Source organism: Phalacrocorax aristotelis, chromosome 4, assembly GCF_949628215.1.
Source record: "Phalacrocorax aristotelis chromosome 4, bGulAri2.1, whole genome shotgun sequence".
NCBI lineage: Eukaryota > Metazoa > Chordata > Aves > Suliformes > Phalacrocoracidae > Phalacrocorax > Phalacrocorax aristotelis.
This window is the reverse complement of record NC_134279.1, coordinates 36,423,126-36,446,146: the sequence shown is the minus strand read 5'-3', so window position 1 is coordinate 36,446,146 and position 23,021 is coordinate 36,423,126. Positions and strand designations below refer to the sequence as shown.

Sequence of the window (23,021 nt, the reverse complement as noted above, 5' to 3'; positions counted from 1 at the left end):
AGTGGGCAGATGATCTCTAGGCCAGCCAGCTCAGCAGGGACGGCTTGGCAAGGTGCCTGGTCAGCTGGGGGTTGGTGCTTGTCAGGCGTGTTGCACAACTGCCCTTTGGGGAAATAAAGAGTATTAGGAGATGTAAGCACCAGGTGATTTACTTTTATGCCACTGCCATTCCTTCATCTCTAAAATTTCATTCAGATTAATGCACAGGTGCTGCGAGATTTATTTTTCTACAGAGCACTGAAATGAGTTTGCTCCTTATGGAAAGCGTTCTCCACATCAGCACTTAAATCCTAAGTGGGAAGTTTTGGACAATTACCTGACCATAAGAGTGGGGTTGATGAACCTGTGTCACCCCTGCCTCCTACTCCAACGGCACGTCCTGAGTGGCATGCGTGTACATACCTCTTGTGGTAACCGCTACGCGGGTTAGACCTAGGATACGGGCATAAATAATAAATCCCGTTGACTTCAGCCGGCTTCTGCAGAGCCCGGGCGCAGGCTGACTTTGGCCCAGGTGAGGAGGTTGCTCAGCGTGGACAGAAGGCCCCGATTTTGACGCGCAGACCCGCCTGCCCACTGCCGCACCCGACGCCTGTGCGTGGCCTTACGGAAAACTGACGGTCAGAGCGCAACGCCCGCCGGCGCCCGCCGGCCCGCAGCCGCGGCCTGAAGGCGGAGCCGCTCCGTCGGCCGGCCCCGCATCGCCACCGCCGCCATCGCTCGCCCTTCCGCCGCTCCCTCCTGCGCGGCGGCGGCGGCGGCGTTGCCAGGCGAGGGGCGGCGGGGCCGGGGCGCTCCTCGGGCCGGCCGGCGGCGCTGCCAGGCGGGAGCGGGAGGCCGCCGCCATGTCGGGGGCAGGGGGCTGTCGGCGGGCGGCCGGGCGGCGCAGCGCGGTGCAGGTGAGCGGCGGCAGCGGCAGGCCGCGGGCAGGGAGCGCTGCCGCGGGGCCGGGAAGCGGCGTGGCTGGCCTCTGCACACGGGTGTGTGCGACCGCGAGTACAGTAATTTGCTGCTAAAGACAACAGACGCAAAAAAACCCCGATTTGCTCTCAAAATGAAAACTGGGAAGCGGGTTTCCCTCTGTGGGGAGACCGGGAGCGGCCCCCTGTGCACAGCCGGGGGAACAGTCGCTCTAAGAGGCGAACAGCCCGCTCTCAAGCCTGCAGTGGTTTGTGGCTCAGGGTCTTCCAATGGGGACATCCTGCTGCGATTCGTAATGTGTTTTTAACCTATAAGTACGGCCGGTTGCTTTCAGAATCCGTGTAAACATGGCGTGTCCGTGGCGTCCTGCAGGGTGTCCTAAATATCGGCGGGGGCTTATGTGGAGCTCTTCCCTTGTTTTGAACGTGCCACCTGCTCCAGGTTCCTGTACTGCAGCAGTCGGTGAGGGGGTGATCCCTGCTCGCCCCCGCTGTCGCGCGTGGCTGTAGGGGCCTGCTCGGGGTACTCTTGCCGATCAAAACATAACGGGGGGGGAAAGGGTCACGTGAAGATACAGTGTCATTATTGCCAAAAATGTAAGAGGGATCTGCAAGATATGTTTCTTATGAAGAAGAAATATAAATTAATACATTTGCTTTTTTTCTAACACAAAAATTGGGGGAATAGTGACAGAATGAAACCACTGTATTTTACTTACCTTTTTGTCGTGGTTTAACCTCAACCGCAACTCAGCCCCACACTACTAGCGAGGGAGTAGCCCTCGCTACTCCCCCCGGTGGGGTAGGGGAGGGAATCAGAAGGGTGAAAAGTGAGAAAACTGACCATGAGGGTATATGATATGGAATAAAGGGTGAAGAATGTGCTGCTTTTGGCTGCGATAGAGTTAATTTTATTCCTAGCGGCAGGTATACTGCTGTGTTTTGGATTTAAGATGAGAATAGTGTTGATAACACAGTGATGTGTTAATTGTTACAATACGCTGGTTTTGGCTGGGATAGAGTTAACTTTCTTCACAGTAGCTAGTATGGGGCCATGTTTTGGATTTGTGCTGGAAACAGTGTTGATAACACAGGGAGGGTTTCATTACTGCTGAGCAGGGCTTACACAGGGTCAAGGCCTTTTCTGCTCCCCACCCCACCCCGCCAGCGAGGGGCTGGGGGTGCACAAAGAGTTGGGAGGGGACACGACTGAGACAGCTGACCCCAACTGACCGAAGGGATATTCCACACCATATGATGTCATGCTCAGCATATAAATCTGGGGGAAGAAGAAGGAAGGGGGCGATGTTCAAAGTGCTGGCCTTTGTCTTCCCAAGTAACCAATCCACGTTATGGAGCCCTGCTTTCCTGGAGATGGCCGAACACCTGCCTGCCCATGGACGCAGTGAATGAGTTCCCTGTTTTGCTGTGCATGTGTGCGTGGCTTTTGCTTTACCTGTTAAACTGTCTTTATCTGAACCCATGGGTTTTCTCACTTTTACCCTTCTGATTCTTTCCCCCATCCCACTGGGGCGAAGTGAGCGAGCAGCTGTGTGGGGCTTGGTTGCTGGCTGGCTGGGGTTAAACCACGACACCTTCAAAATAATTTTCAGTTAAACTGGTTAATCTCTGTTGCTCAGTTTTACTTATGTATGTGCAGAGGGGGGAATTAGTGCTGAACATGAAGAAGTGAATCTTCCCTTCTGTGTAAAAATTATTTGTGAAACTATTTCAGGAGGAGCTACAAGAAGTGATTTCTGCTCATGCAGCAAGAGAGCAAACAGCTGAGTACTCAGATGACTTTGAGAGTGACGAAGATGGCGTGTTAAATAGTAAGACAGATTTAAATATTTTTCCTCATGTTCTTTCCTTTCTTAACTCATTTCTAGATCACAGAGAATCTTTGTGAGTCAGTATGATTTAATGTCCAAGTTCTTTTATTTTGACATCTTCTAAATCGATTAGACCTTCTCCTCAAATTAGGAGCAGAATTCCCAGTGAAATTAATGGTGGTGCCAACCTGCTCGACCAGATACAGTCTGCTCTGTTTCCTGCAGTTGTGATGCTCAGTTTTACTCTTAGCCGTATTTTTTACTTTACACCTGGATGAGACAGTAGTGCTCAGTACTATGAATGAAAGTGGACACGGGCAGAGAGAAAGCCATGTTGTTGACATACTGTTTTCTCAGTCTGGACAATCAGTGAATAAGGGCTGCAGAACACACTGCAGAGCATGCTTGCCTGGCAGTGTACACAAACCAGGAACAGGTTTGATCTGCCTGTTTTTCTTGGGCCAGGATGTATTTGATATTTGGTAATGTTTATATTTAGTCTAACGAGATTGGCTGAATGGCTCTTCTTCCTCCTGATGTGGTGCTGCATGTTAAGGGAAGTATGAGTCCTAAATATCTTAATGAATTTTTAAAAGGACTTCCTCTGTGTCCTGTTTTTCATTCACATTTTAAACATCTTTTAAAAGTTTGAGGGATGTTTTGATTTCACTTTGCTGACAAGATCTAGAAAAAAGCTCCTCCTGCATTAACAGTTGCTCAACTATCATGATGTTCTTTTGTCATCTCCCTTGAGCATTTGAACTCTGAAATAGAGTCAGTTAGAAATAACAGGCTACAGGAAGATAAACATATTTTTGTTAAACATGCAAACCTTAGCATTGGAGCAAATGTCTCCTTTGAGTATCTTCTAGTAGATTTCAGATGGGACAGGAGTGAAGAGAATAGAAAGGGAGGGTAGATTCTGGTAACCAAACATGCCTAGCTTTGTTGTTGAAGCGCTTCCACTTTTTATGGCATTGGAGACGTAGCTTTTTAGAAGGCTTTTAAATTGCAGGACAGACAAGAATTACCCAGTGAATACTTCAAGTATTTTCTTCAGATTGGGTCTATGGAAACAGATGACAGGCAAGGAAATAGAATAGGGTCTAGTTTTGTGGCTTTACAGAGATCAGAGGTGCAGGTGCAGAAAGAGAAATGCTCAGAGACTTAAGTCAGGAGAGCGTTGTATGAAAAATACTTTTAAATTATGGAAGATGTATTTTCTGTGTCCCTTTTTTTTCCACTTGTCTCAAACAGAAGTTGATAATGTGCTATTTTCAGATATTGGCAAAGAACTTAATGAAAGTAATTCAGGTGCTGAAAGCACTAAGAAATCAGTTGCTGTTGAGAGTCCTCTCTTGGATGATGATGCTTCACAAAAAGCAGCAGATGTGGAAAACGAAGCTGCTGATGACTTGACTTTATCCTTTCGTGAAAAGAAGCTTCAGCAAATAATGCTTGTAGAAAGTGAAAATGTACAGGATGACAGAAAAGGTGGTGAAGAAGAATGCTTGGAAAGTCAAAATGAAGGCGATGACAGAAAAAATAATGAAGAGTGGTCAGCAGCTGAAGAAGTATCATGTGATAATAGTGAAAGTGACCACTGTAATGACTTGCCTGTTTGTGAACTACAGAAAAAAAGAAATCAGAAGGAAAACAAACCAATACCGAAGCCACGGGTGCACAAAACAAGAAATGCTTCAGCATCAGGTGAAAAGAAAGCATTTGAATGTTGTTACTGCTACTTGCTTAGCCGTATTACAGTGTTTCAGAGTGTTGTAATTTGGGTTATTTTCTGTGTTAAATATCAGCTGCTTTGGCTTGCAGGGAATCTATTCAATATTATTCTAAAAATACATGTTTTGATAACTTCCAGCTGCCAGAGGGTAAACTGAACCAGTGTGGGCCAAGTAGGAGGCGGGGTTCCTATTTGCCTTTTCCTTTCAGGAGATGAAAACCTGCTGTTTGGGTACTTAAAGTCCAACTCTCCGTCAGTGCATGTCCGCGGAAGGTGTGGGAGCGCCCCAGAGTTGCCTCCTCTGCATGTTCATAGCACAGAAAGCCATATTCACAGTGTCCACAGCACCCATGCTCCCTTTAATGGAAAGGTCCTTAATCAGGCATCCCTTCTTTATGACCGGTGAAGCTGGACCACAGTGTTCACAAATGCAGTGTTGAAGTTGTGATGCTGAGGTATTGCGATGCTGTAGTGGAATAGAATATCAGAAAATGAGCTGTAACCAAAACATTTATGAATGGTAGTCTTCTCATAATCACAAAGTTAAAACTTCAAATGATCTTTTACTTTGAAGATACTGAGCCACTTTGGGTGTATAGTCAAACACGTAAAAAAAGGACTTTATTGTTTCATTATAAGAATAGCTAATTCATTTTTAACATGCAAAGCAGAACCTGGAATTCTGCTAATATACTATATATGCTTTTACAAATTTAAAATGTCAAAATACTTCATATTTTTTATCTACTTCCTAATATGAGAAGAATTTGTCCTGTTTGATGTTGAGATAAATTTATGGCTGTTCATTACCTGTAATGGAATATTACAACTTTGAAACTAGTAGAGCATGATTAACGATATCAGCTCCTTTTTTTAATTCCACATGATGGCACCAAAGTGCTAGATGTGCAGCTGGGCACTGCACATCCCTTTTTCCTGGCCAGTATGCCTGTGTAGTTTTAGACTAGCAGAAAAAAGTTGAAGTACTTCTTTTCTTCATGTGAATTCAAGTAGTACAGTGATACTACCATATTGTCTTTAGTAATCAACCATTGTAAACTTTATTGTACTAGATAAGTTAGTTGATCCCTGTCCAATGGAGGAGGTGACTATCCAGAGATTAATCAGCTTTTTCTGCTCCTTTGATTTTTCTTGTGATTTAATGCATCAAAAAACTGTCCGCGCACTTGTAGGAATATTGTTGTGACCTCTTAACTCTCTAAATTTCACACTAATTATATAATTAGACTTTATGGAGCTGAGTGTGCTGGATGGGCATGATGATTATTGCATTTCCTGTGATAGATTTATATGAACTAGGACTTAATAAGAAATGCTTCCATGGCAATGCGCAGAATTAGATATGCATTTCTATGTGGATTGGCATATGTAAAGAAAAAGGCAGGTAGAAAGCCACTGTATGGCTTAATCTTGTTGGTGGCAGGGCAGGGGGAAGAAAACATGGAGAAGATAGGACTACTAAATAAGAGGAAGGGGAGGAGCCAGAGTATAGCAATCTGTAAGAAACTGTTGTGTGGCGGTTCTGCTGCCCAGTGACTGCCTTAGGGAGGGAACAGAGACATTACCGAAGAAGCTAGAAATATACTGAAAGCCCTCCTCTTCGACTGCATCTCACGATGTCTCCTCCTACCCAAGGTTGTTCTGTTTTGCATTGTGTGGAAAGAAGCAGTCTTCCGTCTGTATCTTCTCTAGTAGATAAAAGGACAAGCAGAATAGCAAAAAGTTTTTCTTACAACAGTGCTGTATTAGATATGTGCTCTCTTATATATTTATGAAAGCTCTGTGTCTCTAATTGCAGATAATTTCTTGAGCGTAGTTTCAATATATACGCAGAGATAATAAACTGTCTATGTAGAGATTATATCAGAAGCTTTAAAACTTTCAGTAAACTTTCTGAAAAAGTGGCTGTAACTCCTTCTATAGATGTCTCTGTATGGCCTCACAGTATTAAGCAAGCTGTGCCATTATTTAAATAGCTCATTTAACTGAAAATAGTTAGGTGAATCTAGTTGGACAAAATAGTGTTCCAGACGAAAATGTCTTTAACTAGGCATAACTTAAACTATAATACGGCTCAGAGGCTGGTGCCATCAGCGGAATTTTGGGTTTTTTTTATCATGGGGAGGTTTACATGGCACCAGGCCTGCTGGGGGCAGGTGGCATGCCAGTGTTGGGGGTGAAATCGATAGCCCAGCTCAAGTGCATCTACACCAATGAACGCAGCATGGGCAACAAACAGGAGGAGCTAGAGCCATTTTGCAGCAAGATAGCTATGACTTAGTTGCCATCATAGAGACATGGTGGGACGACTCTTATGACTCTTATGACTGAAGTGCAGCAATGGATGGCTATAAGCTCTTCAGAAAGGATAGGCGAGGAAGGAGAGGCGGTGGGGTGGCTATGTTAGGGAGTGTTTTGATTGTATAGAGCTTAGCAGTTGTGATGATAAGGTGGAGTGCTTATGGGTGAGGATGAGCGGGAAGGCCAACAAGGCAGATATCCTGCTGGGAGTCTGTTATAGACCACCTGACCGGGATGAAGAGGTAGACGAAACATTCTACGAGCAGCTGGCGGAAGCATCACAATCAGTAGCTGTTGTTCTAGTGAGGAACTTCAATTTACCAGATGTCTGCTGGAAGTACAACACATTTTAGGTATCTGCATTAATGGCAGTTCAGATCTGATAAAAATGTTTTTTTTAGTATTATTAATAAAATGTTTCATAAATTACAATTTCACCACTTAGGCATGTGTTTAAATTGAGACGATGTTTTGTTTAAATCCCCACCACAGAATGTTTCTGTTATTTCCTTGTGTGTCCCACATCCCTGAAATATACCACACCATGAAAGTAGTTTTTGTTACCCAAATTGTCATACAGACTCCATCAGTAGTTTGCTGGATGTCAGAAGAGCTCTTGCTGTGATTGCAATGGCCCTTGCTTTTGGTTTCTGCACTAGAACCATGTCTGGGTGGTGAGGCAGATGGGAAGTTTTGCTTTTGTCATGCTTACACATTTTATAACATTTTTTAAGACTTCAGTTAATACTCCAGTCTTACATTTAAACACACTACAAGTCAGTACTCTTCTTATTAGTTCATATAGTTCTTAGAAGGAAGTACACAGAGAATACCTATATAAAATTTAGTAATATGTTTCATAAACAGATGTTTTTACTACAGAAATAACAATACTGAGAAATTATGAAATTCTTGTTAATGTGTCCTCTCAAACACTTTTTTCCCATTAGATCAAGATCAGAAGATCAGTACCAGTGACTTGAAACCAGAGGACAATAGTAGAAAATCCCCTTCTGTGATGGAAGTAATGGTGACCACAGTATATGAGAAAACAAAGAAATTAGGGAAGACAACAGATGACAATTCAGATGAAATGGTGAAAATAGTGGAAGGACAAGTAGTAACTGATACAATACTGAACGTATCAGTGAATGATCAATCTGAGCACGGGGAGGCAGAGGACACTCCAAAGGACTCATTGGTATTATTAATATGCATTTTTACCATTGTTTAGAACAATGTCCTAGAACCATGGTGAAAAGTTTTATAAAGTTACTGTTGGTACCTTAAATGTGTAGGACCCTGTAAAGCTGACAATTTACCTCTGACTTCTTAGAGCTGAGGCTCTTACAAATTCTGTATAGTTTTATGGAAGATGTAGGGAATACCTTTTACACAAATCATTTAAGTCAGATAAGGGTATTGAAACGTGCATTTTCCAGTCTTAATGAAATACCCTTATCCAAGTGAAAATGTCAAATCTCTATTGTGAGGCTAGCTGAATTGGAATGAGCAATGTATGTTGGCAGAGAATGAAATCCATGATGTGACTTGAATAACGGATAAGATGCAAAACACTTCATGCTTTATCATAAGAAATAAAATATGTAGATATATGTAACTGTAAAAGCTAAATATTAAAAACAGTTTAAAGAGTGTTGATATGATGATAGGGAAGCCCACTGCCCAGCTAGGTTCTTTTTATTCCTTTGTATTTCTAAACTATAGACTATATTTTTACATAATACATTTCTAGGTGCCATTCCAGAAAGATACAGGCATTCTGAAAGTTTGTTGGATTTTTTTAACTTTCATACCCTGTACTGTACCCTTTCTTAATTAGAGTGGCTTTCTTGTCTATTTTTCTAACATCATAGAATCACAGAACACCTCAAGTTGGAAGGGACCCATAAAGATCATCGAGTCCAACTCCCAACATCCTTGTTAGTTTGTAAAAATCTCTTTCATCCTGACCTAGTTCTGTTGCTTGAGGGACTCTATAATCTTACTTTTCCTCTGTTTCTTAGAAACTAAGTGAAACAAAGGAGAGAGTTCTACAAAACCCTAAAGCTTCTTTATCTGACAGGTAAGAGAAGGCTGCTATGTATCACAGTCTGCAGAGTGTAAGATGAATGTAAATGCCTTGACAGTGCTGCTTCACTCTCATTTTCTGTCAGCATTTTATTCACTGCTGACAACCTCTGTCTGCAGAAAACAGTTTAGTAGATGTGGCATGTTATTATAACCCTTGCTCAGGGTTATATCAGACTAGGCTCCAACTCTTTTGCCAGTGTCTATAATGAGTGTGTGCTACTGGATCCACTAATGAATCCAGTCCATGATGTCTTTACAGGTTTTAAGCTGTTTTGTAGAAGAAAGTATAAGGAATTCGTAAACTTTCTGGGGTTGACTATGTTGAGTAGTGGCTTGTTTTGGCAATAGTAAAATCCTCAGAAGAAGACGGGCTTCTTCCTCCTTTCCTTTTTCCCCTATCCCCAGCCAAGTGCATGTACAAACAGAATCAGAGTAACTTTTGGTATACACTGAAATAAACTGCTTGGTATCAGCTACAATAAATGGAAAGATCATTAACATGTTTGTGTCTTGGTGTTTTTATAGGTCTCTGTCTTCTGCACACTTAAAGAAAAAGGCAAAAGCTGTTCCATCAGCTACACCTGTTTCATCTCAATATCTGGGATCATTAAAGGTGTTGGAGGATAAACGCATGCAGAAGAACAGTACAGAATTTGATAAAGCAGATAGTTTACGAGCAGCTGTTTTTCAGGTAGGTCTTAACACCCCATATTTTCTTGAAATCAATATTTCTGAGTATATTCCTTACATTTGCAGACAGGTGTAATAATTCTTCTATTCTCTTGGCTATGTCTTTTCATCAACTTACGAACTAAAAAGCTAGCTGAGAGGGACATACCATGATTCATAATTTATTGTGTCAGACTATTTTCAGACACATATAATATTTTCTTTTATTTCTGCTTCTTCCTTAACATAATCAAGTGTGTAGTTTAATGGGGTTTATTTCCTGGTATGTTCTGTTCAGTTGGTATTCAGGAAGAGTGAAAACAAGGCTAGTATTCTCTCCGGGAGGATAATCTATGTGGATTTTGTGTAGAATTTAATAAGGATTAGTTTGTGGGTGTCAACAGATTTTTGTTACTAATCTGTGTGAGAAAAATTCTGTTAACAGATGCAGTTCATATTGGGATGTGTTTTTAATACTTGTTATGGTTCTAGTACAAAGTTTAGAACCTCAAATCTTTATTTATATTGTCTCCAAAATTTTTTAAGGTACAGTAGGCTTCATTTACAACATGTGTATCTCTAAGAGCATACCAAATATATAACTAAACCTTGAAAATTTAAGCCTGATTCTGCAGGTAGCTTGTAAACACTTCATCGATGCCCAAAGCCTCACTCTTCCCAGTTGGATTTTATTCTCTTCAATTATAGGTATTTGCAAGAGACACAACAAATGTAAATAATATTCCTTTATACCAAGTGCTGAGAATCTTTATTCCTGTCTTCTTTTTATTTTGCTTTTAATGCTTACATTTTTTTAGTTTTTTTTCAAGATCCTTAAGCTTTTTCATATTTTGCAGCTGTGATTTTAGAACCTTAGTCTTCCACATGAGGTAGTTATTTAAGTAGCACATGGAAGAATTAAGAGTAATTTTGATCGTCATTATATTGGTGCTGCTCTAATAATATTTGATTGTTTTGACAGAACTTTTTTAGTTATACCTTAAAAAGAATTGAGAAGTATAAAAGTCTTCCAATGCTTGTTACAGAATTGGTTGGAAAAGAAAAGGGTCTTTCTATTGGAATTAAAGAGAACTGAGAAGAAAAAAGCTGAAAATCTAAGGAAAAATACTCAAAAGGTTTGTTTACATTCTTGTTTAAAAAGAAGTTGATGAGCTCTAATTCTTTGAAGTACACTTACCTGTGCTTTCTGCCTAAGTGTACTTCTTAGATTAATTTCCAGGTTTGTTTACAATGACCTTGGGATGCTCAACCCTTCAGGCATTAAGTTTTAATTTGTCATTTGTTAGAAAATTAGTTTCCTCCCTATCTAATGAGATGCTAATCTACAGAGGACTGTATTTTGAATAGTACCATACACATTCTTAGATTTGGCTTTTCAGTACTTATTATGTTTTGCTTCTGAGCGATTGACATGTATTTCGTATTCTTCTACACATACTTTGCAGGAGTCGTTTTTCTCATTTGATTAAGTTACATTAAAATGAGCGTAGAAAAAAACTTCTTGATATAATTCAAATTTTGAGTATTACTTGGAATGTTGTCTGCAAATCAACTTCCATTTCTTTATTGCTCCATCTAATCCTACATTTGATGATGAGGTTAAAGCGTACTATTTCAATTATACTTTTATATTTAAGTGTATTTAAATGTGGACTGCTATTTTCAATCAAGAAAGAAGCTGCTAAAAGAGAGGAAGCAATTGCATCGTTTGAAGCCTGGAAGAAAAAGAAAGGACTAGAAGCAAAAAAGTTAAGTGAAAAAAAGAAGCTTGAGGAACTTAATAAAAAGAAAGCAGCAGAACAGAATGAGGAGAAAACAGAAGCAGCGCAGAAGGTGATGTGAAATACGTACATAAATGTGTATCGGGTATGGTTCAGGAGATTGTTGAGAATAATTTTGATTAAACCAACCAATGAACTGATTTTTAAATCTAAAAATGATTAATTGTTGAAGAAAGCTCATATTAGATTGTGTTCTGTTGGAAGTATGTAATGTTTACTTTTGCATACAAACAGGCATTTTTCCATATTTGAATTCTATTAACTGAATGTAAAATAAACTCTATATAAATACATTGGCAATGAGCTATGATTTACTGGGAAAAATAATTTATTCTCTTTAGGTATAGTGATATCCACTTCTAAGCAATGCTACACACAAATATTCCAAAACTGGAATGTGTAGAAATTACAAAAAATAATAATACAGAATAAGCAAGTAGAGTATTGACAAAAAGGTGAGGGGTAAGATGTCTAATCTGTGGTTTTCTTTAGGCATTCGAAAAATGGAAAGAAAGAAAAGCAGAATATTTAAGAGAGCAAAGCAGAAGGGAAAAACAGTCTGAAAGAATCAGGAAGAAGAAAGAAGAGGAAATGGTTGCAGAGAAGAAGAGAGACAGCATGTCAGCAGTTGAAAAATGGTACTACTCCACCGGGTTTTGGAATATCATAGTTTCCCAAACCTTTGCTTATAAATGCAATAGGTCTTCTGTGACTTGATATGCTTTTAGTTGGAAGACAATGGCAGGCTTGGGTTCAGGCTCTTCACTCCCAATGGAGAACAAGTGTAACAACGTGAACAAGCTGCACAGCTTCCTTCAGTTTAGTAACTTAAATGCTTTCCTCCCCAAAAGGCTGCTGACTGAGCCCCAGGCAGAGCATACTGCAACTGGGAAGTAGGACTCATTGAGTAGTATAATGTCGTACATGATTAGTCTCATGCTTCATTACTAGGCCTTAGGAAGGAAGGTAAATCTATCAAGTTTTGTGGAATACAATGTATGGATGTAGATGTATTCAGAAACAAATGAGATGTGTCTGATGAGAAATTCTTTGTTAGTTTTACAAGCCAAGAGTTTTCACAGACCATGTGCAACGTACCTTTACCCACAGAAGTTTTGCATTTCATTTTTAATATGATACCAAGTAAGTGAGAAAGTAGTACAGAAAAGGTGATGCCATAATAGATAGCATAGTAGGTTCATTTGTACCTTGGTGATACCTTTGAATATATATTTGTGATCTTTTATTAAACGCATAAAATACCTATTATGACTCAATTTAGTTAATCAGTCACAGATTCAGCATTTAGTCTGTTCCGTGATGATCTCCTATTCTTCCCTCTCACTATATAGGAATGAAAAAAAGGAAGAATATATGAAACAGAAGAAAGTAGAAAGAATCCTGGAAAGAAGAAAGCAAGAAATACAACAGGCAAAGAAAGAAGAAAAAAATAAAAAGGCTATGGAGGAATATGAAAGATGGCTGGTACTTTTTTTGGTTTTGCACTTTGTCAACACCAAAAAGATTAACGTAGTGATGAGTGTGAACACTTTTGTATTGCAATACTCATTTTTTTTCACGTTGTTATGAGAGAGGCCAGATGATGGCAGCATTACATAGCTAGTCGCCCAAAATTCTTGAGCAAAATGATGATAAAGTACTGTAGGCTTGTTATTCAGCATACACGGAAAATATATTCGCCCTACCTACACGTCATTGAGGTTGGAATGTCATAGTTAGTCTTCGTTTTTTGACGTTGCATGTCAGGAACAACCATCTCTGAAGCCAAGCAGCGTTACCAGATGCGGCAGTGAGTGTATATACATTCAAGGAGGCATTTGAAGTAGAGATGTGTATACCTTAAAATTGAAAAAAGCACTGGTAATGAGGTTTGAGGTTATTTCCATATACTAGAAGGATCTTATTTGACCTGGTACCCTGTTGGAATACCTCTGATTTCTGTAATCATTGGTAAGAAGTGTTTTCTCTGGTCCCCTTTGACAAATGATTTCCAGCCCAGTTTGACAAATGATTAATGTCCTATCTCAGATTATTTCTTGCTTAGTCAATGTTTCTGGTTCCCAAGGAAGGAAGTACTATGCTCTGAGCAGTGGCTAACACTCTGTCCTGGTATGCTCTGCTTACTGAGACTATCCTCAATTAGCATAGTTGTACCAAAGCATGAATGTTACCTCTCATTGTACATTTTACTTCTTTGCTGTCTTGGACTCTGTACAAAAGTAAAAAAATTATTCCCTTTTGGGGGGAATTAAATATGCTGCCTAGCACAGGCTCCCCTGTTCAAATTGTGTATAAATTCCTGAGGTCATCACTTCACTTCAGTGGGATTATTAATAAAAACTTTAGTAGTTGTAGGAATGACCAGATCTAAATGGATGTATATGTGCCTACATGAGAGGAGCAGTTCAAAAAATAAGCAGGTGTTGGAAGATGTGATAGGTACTGAGTTAGTTGGCAGAGGTACATCTAAAATTATCTTGTTTTCAGTGTCTATGTGTAAGTGTTGACTGATGTGTCTCATGCCCAGCCTTCACATCTTTACTTTCTGAAATTTTGCTGGTTTTTGCAGCTAATACACCTTTATTTGAGAAAGCACATTGGGCAATGGCTCTGTCATCATGTTTGGCCAGAGTATTATCTCGCTTTGTGGAGTAATAGAGAAAATACACAACTTCAGTGAACTGCAGGAGAGAAACGCCTGTAAAGTTGTTGATGAAGGGAGCTAAGAGGATATCTGCCTGCAGGTAGATCAACAGGCATCAAATCTGAGAGGGCAGAATTGTGGAAGTCTTTTAAGTGTATTATTTCAAATAAGAGGATTTTTGTTTGAAGGGAAGTAAAATAGGAGTAATATAGTGAGAAGTATTCTAATATGCTTTCATTAACATTTAACAGAAATAAATGTGTAAATTTATCCTCAGCTGAAACAGGTGTTGACCATAATGCATGGGTAAAACAGACATAAAAATCTTCTTGTAGTTCTAGAACATAAACATTCTGCTTTTATGTTAGTGGAATTTCTGTTACTTATACTTTTGGAGGTCATTGTGTGAATGTTTGATAACATAAGTGCATAGAGAAGATTACTTCTTAAGCATGAAAATAAATGCCTTGCAAAAAGCTATTAACACTTGTAAAATACTAATATAAAAAGGATAGTCTTGGTCTGAGATTCTTTAGTATTTCTGAGGAAATTTAAGCTTCTGATCTTTTTGTTTCTTTCATAGTATTTGCCTCTTGCTACTCACCTTCACAGGTGAAGACCAACCACAGTCTTGAAGCCAATCTAGATGTTTTGCTTGATAAATGATCAGTTTTTATTTAATACGTGCTACCAGTGTCTGACACTTGTCATTAACATGCACCTGTTCTGAAGGAGTAGAACGTGGAGAATTGTAGAAAGTTTATAATGACTGATTAGTTTAGTTTCCATTATTTTTGAGATAGAAATCTTGATACCTGTTTTCTGTAGAGAAAAGCGAGTATCCTAGATGTGTTATGTTCTCCATTTTATGTGACAAACATTAACCTAGTATGAGTTGATGAGAAGCAAGGCTGCTTTCAAATAATTCTTAAGATCAACATAGTAAGGTTAAATGCTCTAGAAGAAGCTTGACATTTTACCTTCAGGCTGAACATGCTCAACACCTATTTCTGGCATTCTAAAGCTCTTTAAAAACATCAGGAAAAGATGTATTTGATGAGTCTCGTGGATTTGTTCCTTTTCTGGGTTAGAAACAGCTGGTATGGGTTATTAATTTCGTGTGGTTTAATAAGATCTATCTGAAAACACATTCTATATTGGAATTTTAATCTCCTGGCATTGCAATATGTTAGAAATAAGGCTGTTATTCCTCTTAAATGTTGTAAGGCTTTTGTACTCTCTAAAATTGAATTATTATGTGGCAGTCATACTGCTAAAGAATGTGATCTTCCCAGAACTTTGTAAATGAAAAATGTGTTCATCTTACTAGGCTATTGACTAGGGAACTTTCGCAGAGAAATCAAGCCCTACAATTGAGTTGATCTAGTGTATAACAAGCTACAGTTATTGTTTTTATCTTTCACTGTTTCTGTTACTCTTCTCCTATTAGTGCAAATAACATCTAGTTTATTATTTTAGGGAAGATTTATATCAGTATTGTCTTGTGAGAATGTGAACTGTGGTTAGGACTAGAACATAAAGACTTTGTGTGTGTTGAAGGCAGGAAAGAACCCAGTAAGTCAAATTTAATCTTTTAAAAACCAGTTAAGTTAACTCAAGACTCTTTCCTTGGCACTGAGATTCATTCATGAAAATTGGATCTTCAAACCCAAACATTCAAAACTGAGACATGATTAAAAAATCCAAAGCAACTTTCATTCCACCCCGGGGTGGGTGTATGATTTATTTTTGGTTTGGGCTTTTCGTAAATGAATCTGTTGTGCAACGTGTATACAGTAAAGAGCGCTTTATAAACATAAAATATGCACTTTTCATTGTAACACGTCATTTCTCAAGTAATTGCCAATAATAAGTCCTATTTTTAATGAGTTTTCAATTACCTGTCCTGATGTGCCTTTGAATGACAAATAGAGATTCAGATTCTAAGGTTTGTAGAATATGATTAAATTTTTGTAAAAATAAATTGGCTGGATATGTGCAAATACTCCAGGACAGGAACATGAATCATACATGTTCCATTATAGAGCACTTTTTCCCAAGTTCGTCTGTGCTGCCTGCACGTATCTTGTCTTTTTTGAAAAATATCACTGATAATGCAGACTCTTTTCCCCTTAGGGTACTAACCAGTTCCCTTCAAGAATTCCTGAAAACAATATCTTGAACTTGTTCTAAAGACCCAGGGCCACTAGTTGTGTTCATTGTAGGAAGATCTCTGTCGAAAGAGAAAGGCAAAACTATAGGATGACAGAGAACTCTTGAGTCAGAATCTTACAGTGCTACAAGCCCAGTTTGTCTCAGTTACTCCATATAATCCGGAAAGATACAGTTTGTATGGAGAGATAATATTTTTGATTATACTAACTGTGATGAACTTTTGTATCGCTTGTTTTAGTAAAGGGCATTACTTCTCCATGCCACCCTTGCCTTGCTTTTAATCAGCTTTACTAGTAACAACATGAAGTAATTGTGTGTTCATTTAGCAAGACCAGACATCGCGAACTGGATTGGATCATCAGGTTTATGTTAACAAAGACCTAAAGGGCACAGACTAAAATCATATTGATAGGGCTGATGTTTCAGTGCATGTTATGCTTTTTTAAAAAAATTTTTACATATCCCATGTATAGCAAGCATTAGTACAGTTTGACTGCTGCATATGTGTAAAACAAGAGAAGACTTCCACTCAAGCTCCCTTTTTTACAACAACACTTCTATCCCCATTTACAAGTCTACTCCCTTAGCCACAGTTACCTCACTATTTCTCTTCTCACCTATGAATAACAGGAAGACACTGCTAGGATCTTGGGAATTTGAGGATATACAGTGTCCCTCAGAGGGATAAGATCATTGGTTATCTGAGAGTGCCAGTTATCTTACAGCTATCTTCAAGGGGTAGTACTTCCACAGCAGTGCAGGTCATACAAGTGAAAATATGACATTTTTGTGGTGCTTCAAAATACTGGCTGATAGGCTGCAAAAGAGGAAAGGACCAAGATTGGATTTGGCCCAGCTGATGATGGTTTTAAGCCTGCATATCCACATTGCACCTTTGCGACCAATGATGTCTATGCCAGCTGTAGGAATGAAGGCACTGCTCACGTGCCAGAAAGCCAGCTGCTCAAGGACCTTTTATCCGCCTGTCAGGTGGGGCACCGTAAGTGATGCTCAGGTCTATAATGTCAGCCTTGGTTCCACCAAGACAGAACCTGCTTTAAGTCAGTAAGTGGTGTGCCCAAGCAGGGACCACAAACCTGCAGGTACGATGCAAGGAAATTTTGCACCTATGAAGAACTCTGCAGTGTACGACATGGCTAATGCAGATGCACCCTTAGATGCTGGTCCTCACAATGATGAAATGGCAGTCATCTTTGCAAAGAAAAATACTATTTATATAGAACATAATAATATAAAAATTAAAAAATAAATAATTGCAAATTATTTTTGATTGACAGGTCTCTTGAAAATCACTAGTTAATAAGGCACAAAAAGAATATTGCAAATATCTTGCTTATCCTTCACCAGCCAACTGCCCATTGCTCTTTGAAACAATAGAAAGTATCCTCAGAATCTTGCAGAGTATCATAATATAAGTTAGATATTTGTTTACAATTAAATTCTTTAATCCCCAGTTTGTTCTACTACGTGGCAAGTGTGATTTAGTAAGTACAGAAAGTTACAAAGATGCATCAATGTTCTCATGTAATGAGAACAACCTAGTTAGCATTGTGATTTAGGTATCCTCTTAAAGAAGTAATTAAGATGAGGCTAATTGTATACAGGACAAATACAGTACCTAATCCACTAGGCCTTCTGTTGCGCTTTTTGTTTAGATAGTGCACAAAACTAGTCCATCCTGGAGACAGGCACCTTAATCGTAAATGATATCAAATGTGCAGCCTCTTGTGTGCGTTGTGCAGTGTGTGTGACTGAATCCCTAACAGGGGTGCACTATGCTCCGAAAGGCAAATCTCCATTGCATGTTAGCTTTTCATTTTAGACAAGAAATGTGTAAAAATAATTGCAACTTCTCTGTTGGTGGTGGTGGTTTTTTGTTTGTTTGGGGGTTGGTTGGTTGGTTGGTTGGTTATTTTTGGACACTTTTTTTTTTTTTCTCAGGAAAAGAAGGAGAGGAGAGAACAGCTTGAGAAGAAGCAAAAGAAGCTGCAGGCTGTCCATGGGGATGAAGCACCTTATCCCTGGAGTCCACCTGGCAAAGTCACATATTCAAGGAATTATTGAGCAGCCTGTTGCCTTCTGTGAGAAAGGGTGATCCACAAAGTTCTGACAATGGCTAGTCATGATCTCAATAACAGCTGATTTTCACTGAATCCGTAAGAGATGTTGCGTCCTTTCTTTTCGGTTTATGTTGCCTTTGGAGCTTAAATAGATCACCTGTCCCTTTGCATTGCTTTAGAAAATACACTGATTTTTGTTATTCCACATTTAACTTAGTTTTGCTAAATCCTGTGGTACTTTGTTCGTTTTTGGTGAAAGTGTATATTCAGCATACATAAGGCTGGACTCTGGCATTTTTTTCACCCAATAAGTAGCAGAATGGTTATTTTTAAGTTACTAGGCCACACTGCTGGGCAGTTAAGTCTGGAGGAAATGCTTTGTGAAGGGGGAGTGGAGGTGATGGGCAAGGAGATATTGGCTCTCTTGTGGTGAAAGAAGACAAAAGGCTAAATAGTATGGTAGGGGGATATAATTTTAATACATGAAGAGACAAGCTACAGAGAACATAACATTATTCTTAGATTATGTTACGTTACGAAATATAAAAAATAGCTTTTAAATTAAAACTGCATCAAGCAAAAACAGAATTTTATGGGGCCAAAAAATATCAGGCATGGTACAAAAGAATTAAACTGGAATCCATATGATGTAAAATGACCCAAGACTAAGTAAGACGCTAGCTGTTAATCCTATTTCAGGTCTTCATATACATTCCATAGATTTCCTACTTCCTACAGGAAACAGCAGTTGTAGAGGCGTGTTTTGCAGTTCACACAAAATCCTACATAAAAACCGCAAGGGCAGGACAGTGGTACACCTATGAGGCAACCTTAGACACTGAAAATTACTTTCTTGGAAGTTAATTTAAAGGCTTCTGTGGTTGTTTTTACATGATCAAGTAAATCCTTCCCACACAGGTTTTCATCATTACTAATGAGCTAGTTGCTGTAGTAAATTATTAAAATTTCTTCTGGGTTTTTGTGGCTATTTGCCTCGCTATTTTGCAACCAGTGGCAAGGCTACATATCTTTAGAGATCTTAAAATCTCTTGCTTGCCTGCTGTCTAAGCTCAAGCTGTTACTTAGGTTTGTATTTTCTTATTTGAATTTTAATAATCACTCCAGATCAGATTTGCTCCTCAAGTGTGTATTCTTAAAAAACAAAACCATCACCAACCAAGAAGTAAAAAAACCCCTAGTGTTTAAATTATAGATGCATGTTCTCAAATAAGAATCTTGCTCCTGTTTAGACTAACAGCCTCCTTTGGAAGTCAAAGGAGCATTTGAGAAAGACTTGCCTTTTTCTCTCAAGTCCTGAGCTGTTCATAAATCACTGAGATACTCTGTATCACTGAGATAATTCTGTATTTCATGTAACACTGGGGCACCTCCTCAGAAAATAAAAACCACAAGACCAGCAACCAGATTAATTTCTTTAGCTTCCTGATGTTTCTTGCTTGTTTTTTTACATTTTAGTGAGAGCCACTAAGGATTTAGAGGCATTTGTTTTAGCCATTTAGAGGCATTTGTTTCTATTGCCAGCATGCTGTACAGGTGAAATGTATTGCTGGTATATATGTAAAAATGAAATCAGATGGATGTCTATTCTATCTCATTGAATATGGTCCTGTTTGTTATTGTTAGTATGAACTCTAGTTCTGTGTATTCCTAATTCAGACCTTTTGCAAAGTTTATGAAAGGCAAAAGTGGGTGGTAGAAAGCAAACAGGTAAGATACGTTTGTTAGAACAGTAGGTGGTGGTGCAGTTACCATCATTAACCTAATTTCGAGTGTAGAGGAAGGCTTGTAAGATGTACAATATTTCTGTTGCGTGTGACCTTTTGACAGTGTGAAGAAGTGTTTGCTAAGCTTGAGAATAATGAGGAGGTGTCACTAGTAGTGCTGGATTTGTGTACAGCCAGATCATCTGATGTATGAGATTTGAGCCATTGCGAGGAGTCACTGCAGATTCGTTACTGCTTCTTCTAGATTATGGAGTATCTTTATTGCAGGATCGGGTTTCAGTGTATTGCCTGGTATTTTACACTGCATGTCTTGACTTTCAGTTGCCTTGCATGAGCCTTGTTCATGCTAGCCCTGTTTTGCATTGGGATTTTTGAGCAGGTCTCTGTCCTGCCTCTTGCTTCTAGCTCTTCCTCAAAAGACAATTGCACTGGACCTGGCTTTTATTCTTTAATTTTTTTCTAGCCTCCTGTCACTGGGCTGCTCACCCAGAAAGGTTGCGGATGGAACAGTTTTTGTTCCCCTAAGGAGTTTATAGAGAAGATAGGGACCTTTATGATACCCATCCTTTGATTATATGCTGCCTGCAGGTAATGCACACTTGATGTGTTCCAGTGGACCTTAATGACGATAGAGACCTTTTTGCTCCTTCTGTGAGACTCAATTTGTGCAAAGAGCCATCACTCAAATGCTAAAATTCTGGATAGGGTGGCATTCGTACAGGTTCATGCTAAGCATGTCTTCCTCCTTGGGTGGAAGAAGGCATCGGTCAAGAAGGGGAGAGGGCAGGAGAGAGGCAGTGGAGTGCAGGCTGGAGCTTTCAGAAGCACCCTGAGGCCTGCAGTCTGCTCTTGCAGAGTCCTGGGAGTCTGGCAGTGTTCCTAGGCCATTGGTGGTTTTTCTTGTAGGCTCTCTTCACAGTAGTACCCACGCTGAGCTTCCTGCGCTGCAGTGTTGGAGTGCACTGCACTACCACAGAAGTTCCCAGTTAAGGAATCCTGCACGTTAGGTGTTTTGGAGAGATCCAGCAAATCCAGATTGTAACCTGGCTTAAGCCAGGCTCTAGCACAGGTATTGCAGACAGACAAGTGAATACAGGGCTTTCATAAACTCTGGGTCTGGCTCTGGCTGTTACCTCATGGCAGGCCAGGCATTTTTTTCCAGCAGCAGTGGTATCACTACGACAGTATTGGCATCCAAAGAGAAAGCAGAATCCACTGCCCACAGAAACTTCCAAGAAGTTGAGAAGAGCAGCTTCAGTGGGCGGCCTAAGTGGTAGGGTAAAATTACAGATACCAGCAGGAGAGAGGTGGCAGAATTACAGCGCAGGCAGAATGCAACAGACCTACCAACTCAAAATTAACCCACCAAAATTTTATGGCAGAAAAAAAATTGAATTAATTCAGGTTTTTAGGCTGGAGCGGTGAGATGCATCATCTGTCTGCTAGACTTCTAGCACCTGGAGCCTTGAATTCAGGTTTAGTGTGTCAAGCTATAATATCATGTGAAGACGAAATAAGTAGCAGGCAGCAGTTTCCTGTACGGCTGTCACAATCAGATCAGGAGAGTCTGAGGCAAAGCATTTAGTCTGTGTGAAACAAATCGCCTGGACCTTTATCTTTGCAGTGTCCACCTGAAGCAACAAGGTGGGTTCCTGTGCTGCCAGGCTTATAGTTGAGGGGTGCAAATGAAAAGGATGGTAGAAGTAGTGGCAGGGCTGGAAAAGGGTTTGTCATGTGCCTGTGCCTAAACTGGGTACCGCATCCTTACTTGCTTTAAGCGATAGCAAATTTTCGGCAGAAGATCGAAGTGGAAAGATGTTGGTGAAATCGTTCAGAGGAGTGGTATACCTGACGCTCACATAAATTCCCCACTTTTCAATCAGAAAAAGATGCTGAATATCCATAGACATGGAAAAACAGTTGCTACAACTGTGTGTTTAACTTTTTTAACAAAATTTTGGGAGCTTTGTCTAATTTTATGTTGTAAAAACTTGAACATGTTATAGCATGATGGAAATGTAGAAAAAATAGAGCTAAGAAATGTGAACATATGTACATTAATTTATAAAAATGTATCTGTAAATCCTATTAATATGTTTACTGATGACAGAGGGAAAATATTTTGATATTTAATAAAGTATATTTTAGTACAGTTTTCTCAATGTTTTAATCAGATCCTTGGATACAGATCTTCATTTAAATCTTTAAGGCATGTAAATGAACTAGGCAGTGTCCCTAAGCACAAGCCATTCTTTCATTATCGTTAATACAACAAATAGACAGGGAACTGTACCCCACTGAAGTCAGAGCTTCTGGCACTACAGCTCTCTCCTCCAGCTCACTAACACTCCGTTTTGCTTGCTGCCACACCAATGCAAATAAACTCTAAAGGACCATGGAGGCTTCCAAGTAATGACCTGGAAAATTATCAGTATCTCTCTTTTTTCCACAGCATTTTATTGAGGCATTAAGTTGTCGCATTGTTGCACTTAAGGGGCAGGTTGATGACATGACTAAGCTTCAAAAATTTATGTGCTACATACAGACCTGCCAAAAACAGAAGCGCTGATCCACCAAGTGCTCTCCAGCCACAGTGTAGGCACATGACAAAATGCCTCACCCCTCTTTCTCAGGAGCTGTCTCTCTGCAGGGGGAGATTTATATAAATCAATTAAACAAGGAGATAGGATAATGTTAAGGATAAATAATTTTCTATTCCAATTCTCTCATTCTGGGTAAGAAAGATTGTGTGCTGTTCTCTGTCAGATCTTCTTTTTCTTTCATATTCACAAAATATAAGGCCATTAGATCATCTTACCTGATGTGTATATCATGGACTGTTACGTTTCACTCAGTTGTGTGTTGAACTGAGTCTCCTGAGTCTGACTGGCAGGGATAAGAACTAGTTTGGGTTGTGAACACTGATGGCAGCCTTGGCTGCAAGTCAAGAGCTGGACTTCCTCCAGTATGTCTGTGTC

At 39.6% G+C, this 23,021-nt stretch overlaps 1 protein-coding gene across 1 annotated transcript; it reads left to right on the top strand.

Annotated features, from left to right (window-relative positions):
* The first annotated feature begins 720 nt into the window (after nucleotides 1-720).
* MAP9 (microtubule associated protein 9) lies at nucleotides 721-22,195 on the top strand. Its single transcript, XM_075090997.1, has 11 exons — nucleotides 721-899; nucleotides 2,656-2,752; nucleotides 4,034-4,462; nucleotides 7,763-8,013; nucleotides 8,840-8,898; nucleotides 9,432-9,597; nucleotides 10,622-10,711; nucleotides 11,268-11,429; nucleotides 11,870-12,015; nucleotides 12,730-12,862; nucleotides 18,180-22,195. The coding sequence occupies exons 1-11, from the start codon at nucleotides 846-848 to the stop codon at nucleotides 18,300-18,302; spliced, it is 1,710 nt and encodes a 569-aa protein (XP_074947098.1). The 5' UTR covers nucleotides 721-845; the 3' UTR covers nucleotides 18,303-22,195.
* The last annotated feature ends 826 nt before the right edge of the window (nucleotides 22,196-23,021 follow it).

Coding starts and splice junctions, on each gene's coding strand:
- MAP9 (XM_075090997.1), top strand. CDS start 846: ATGTCGGGGGCAGGGGGCTGTCGGCGGGCGGCCGGGCGGCGCAGCGCG. Junction 8,899..9,431: donor AAAGCTTCTTTATCTGACAG/GTAAGAGAAGGC, acceptor GTGTTTTTATAG/GTCTCTGTCTTCTGCACACT. Junction 12,016..12,729: donor ATGTCAGCAGTTGAAAAATG/GTACTACTCCAC, acceptor CTCACTATATAG/GAATGAAAAAAAGGAAGAAT.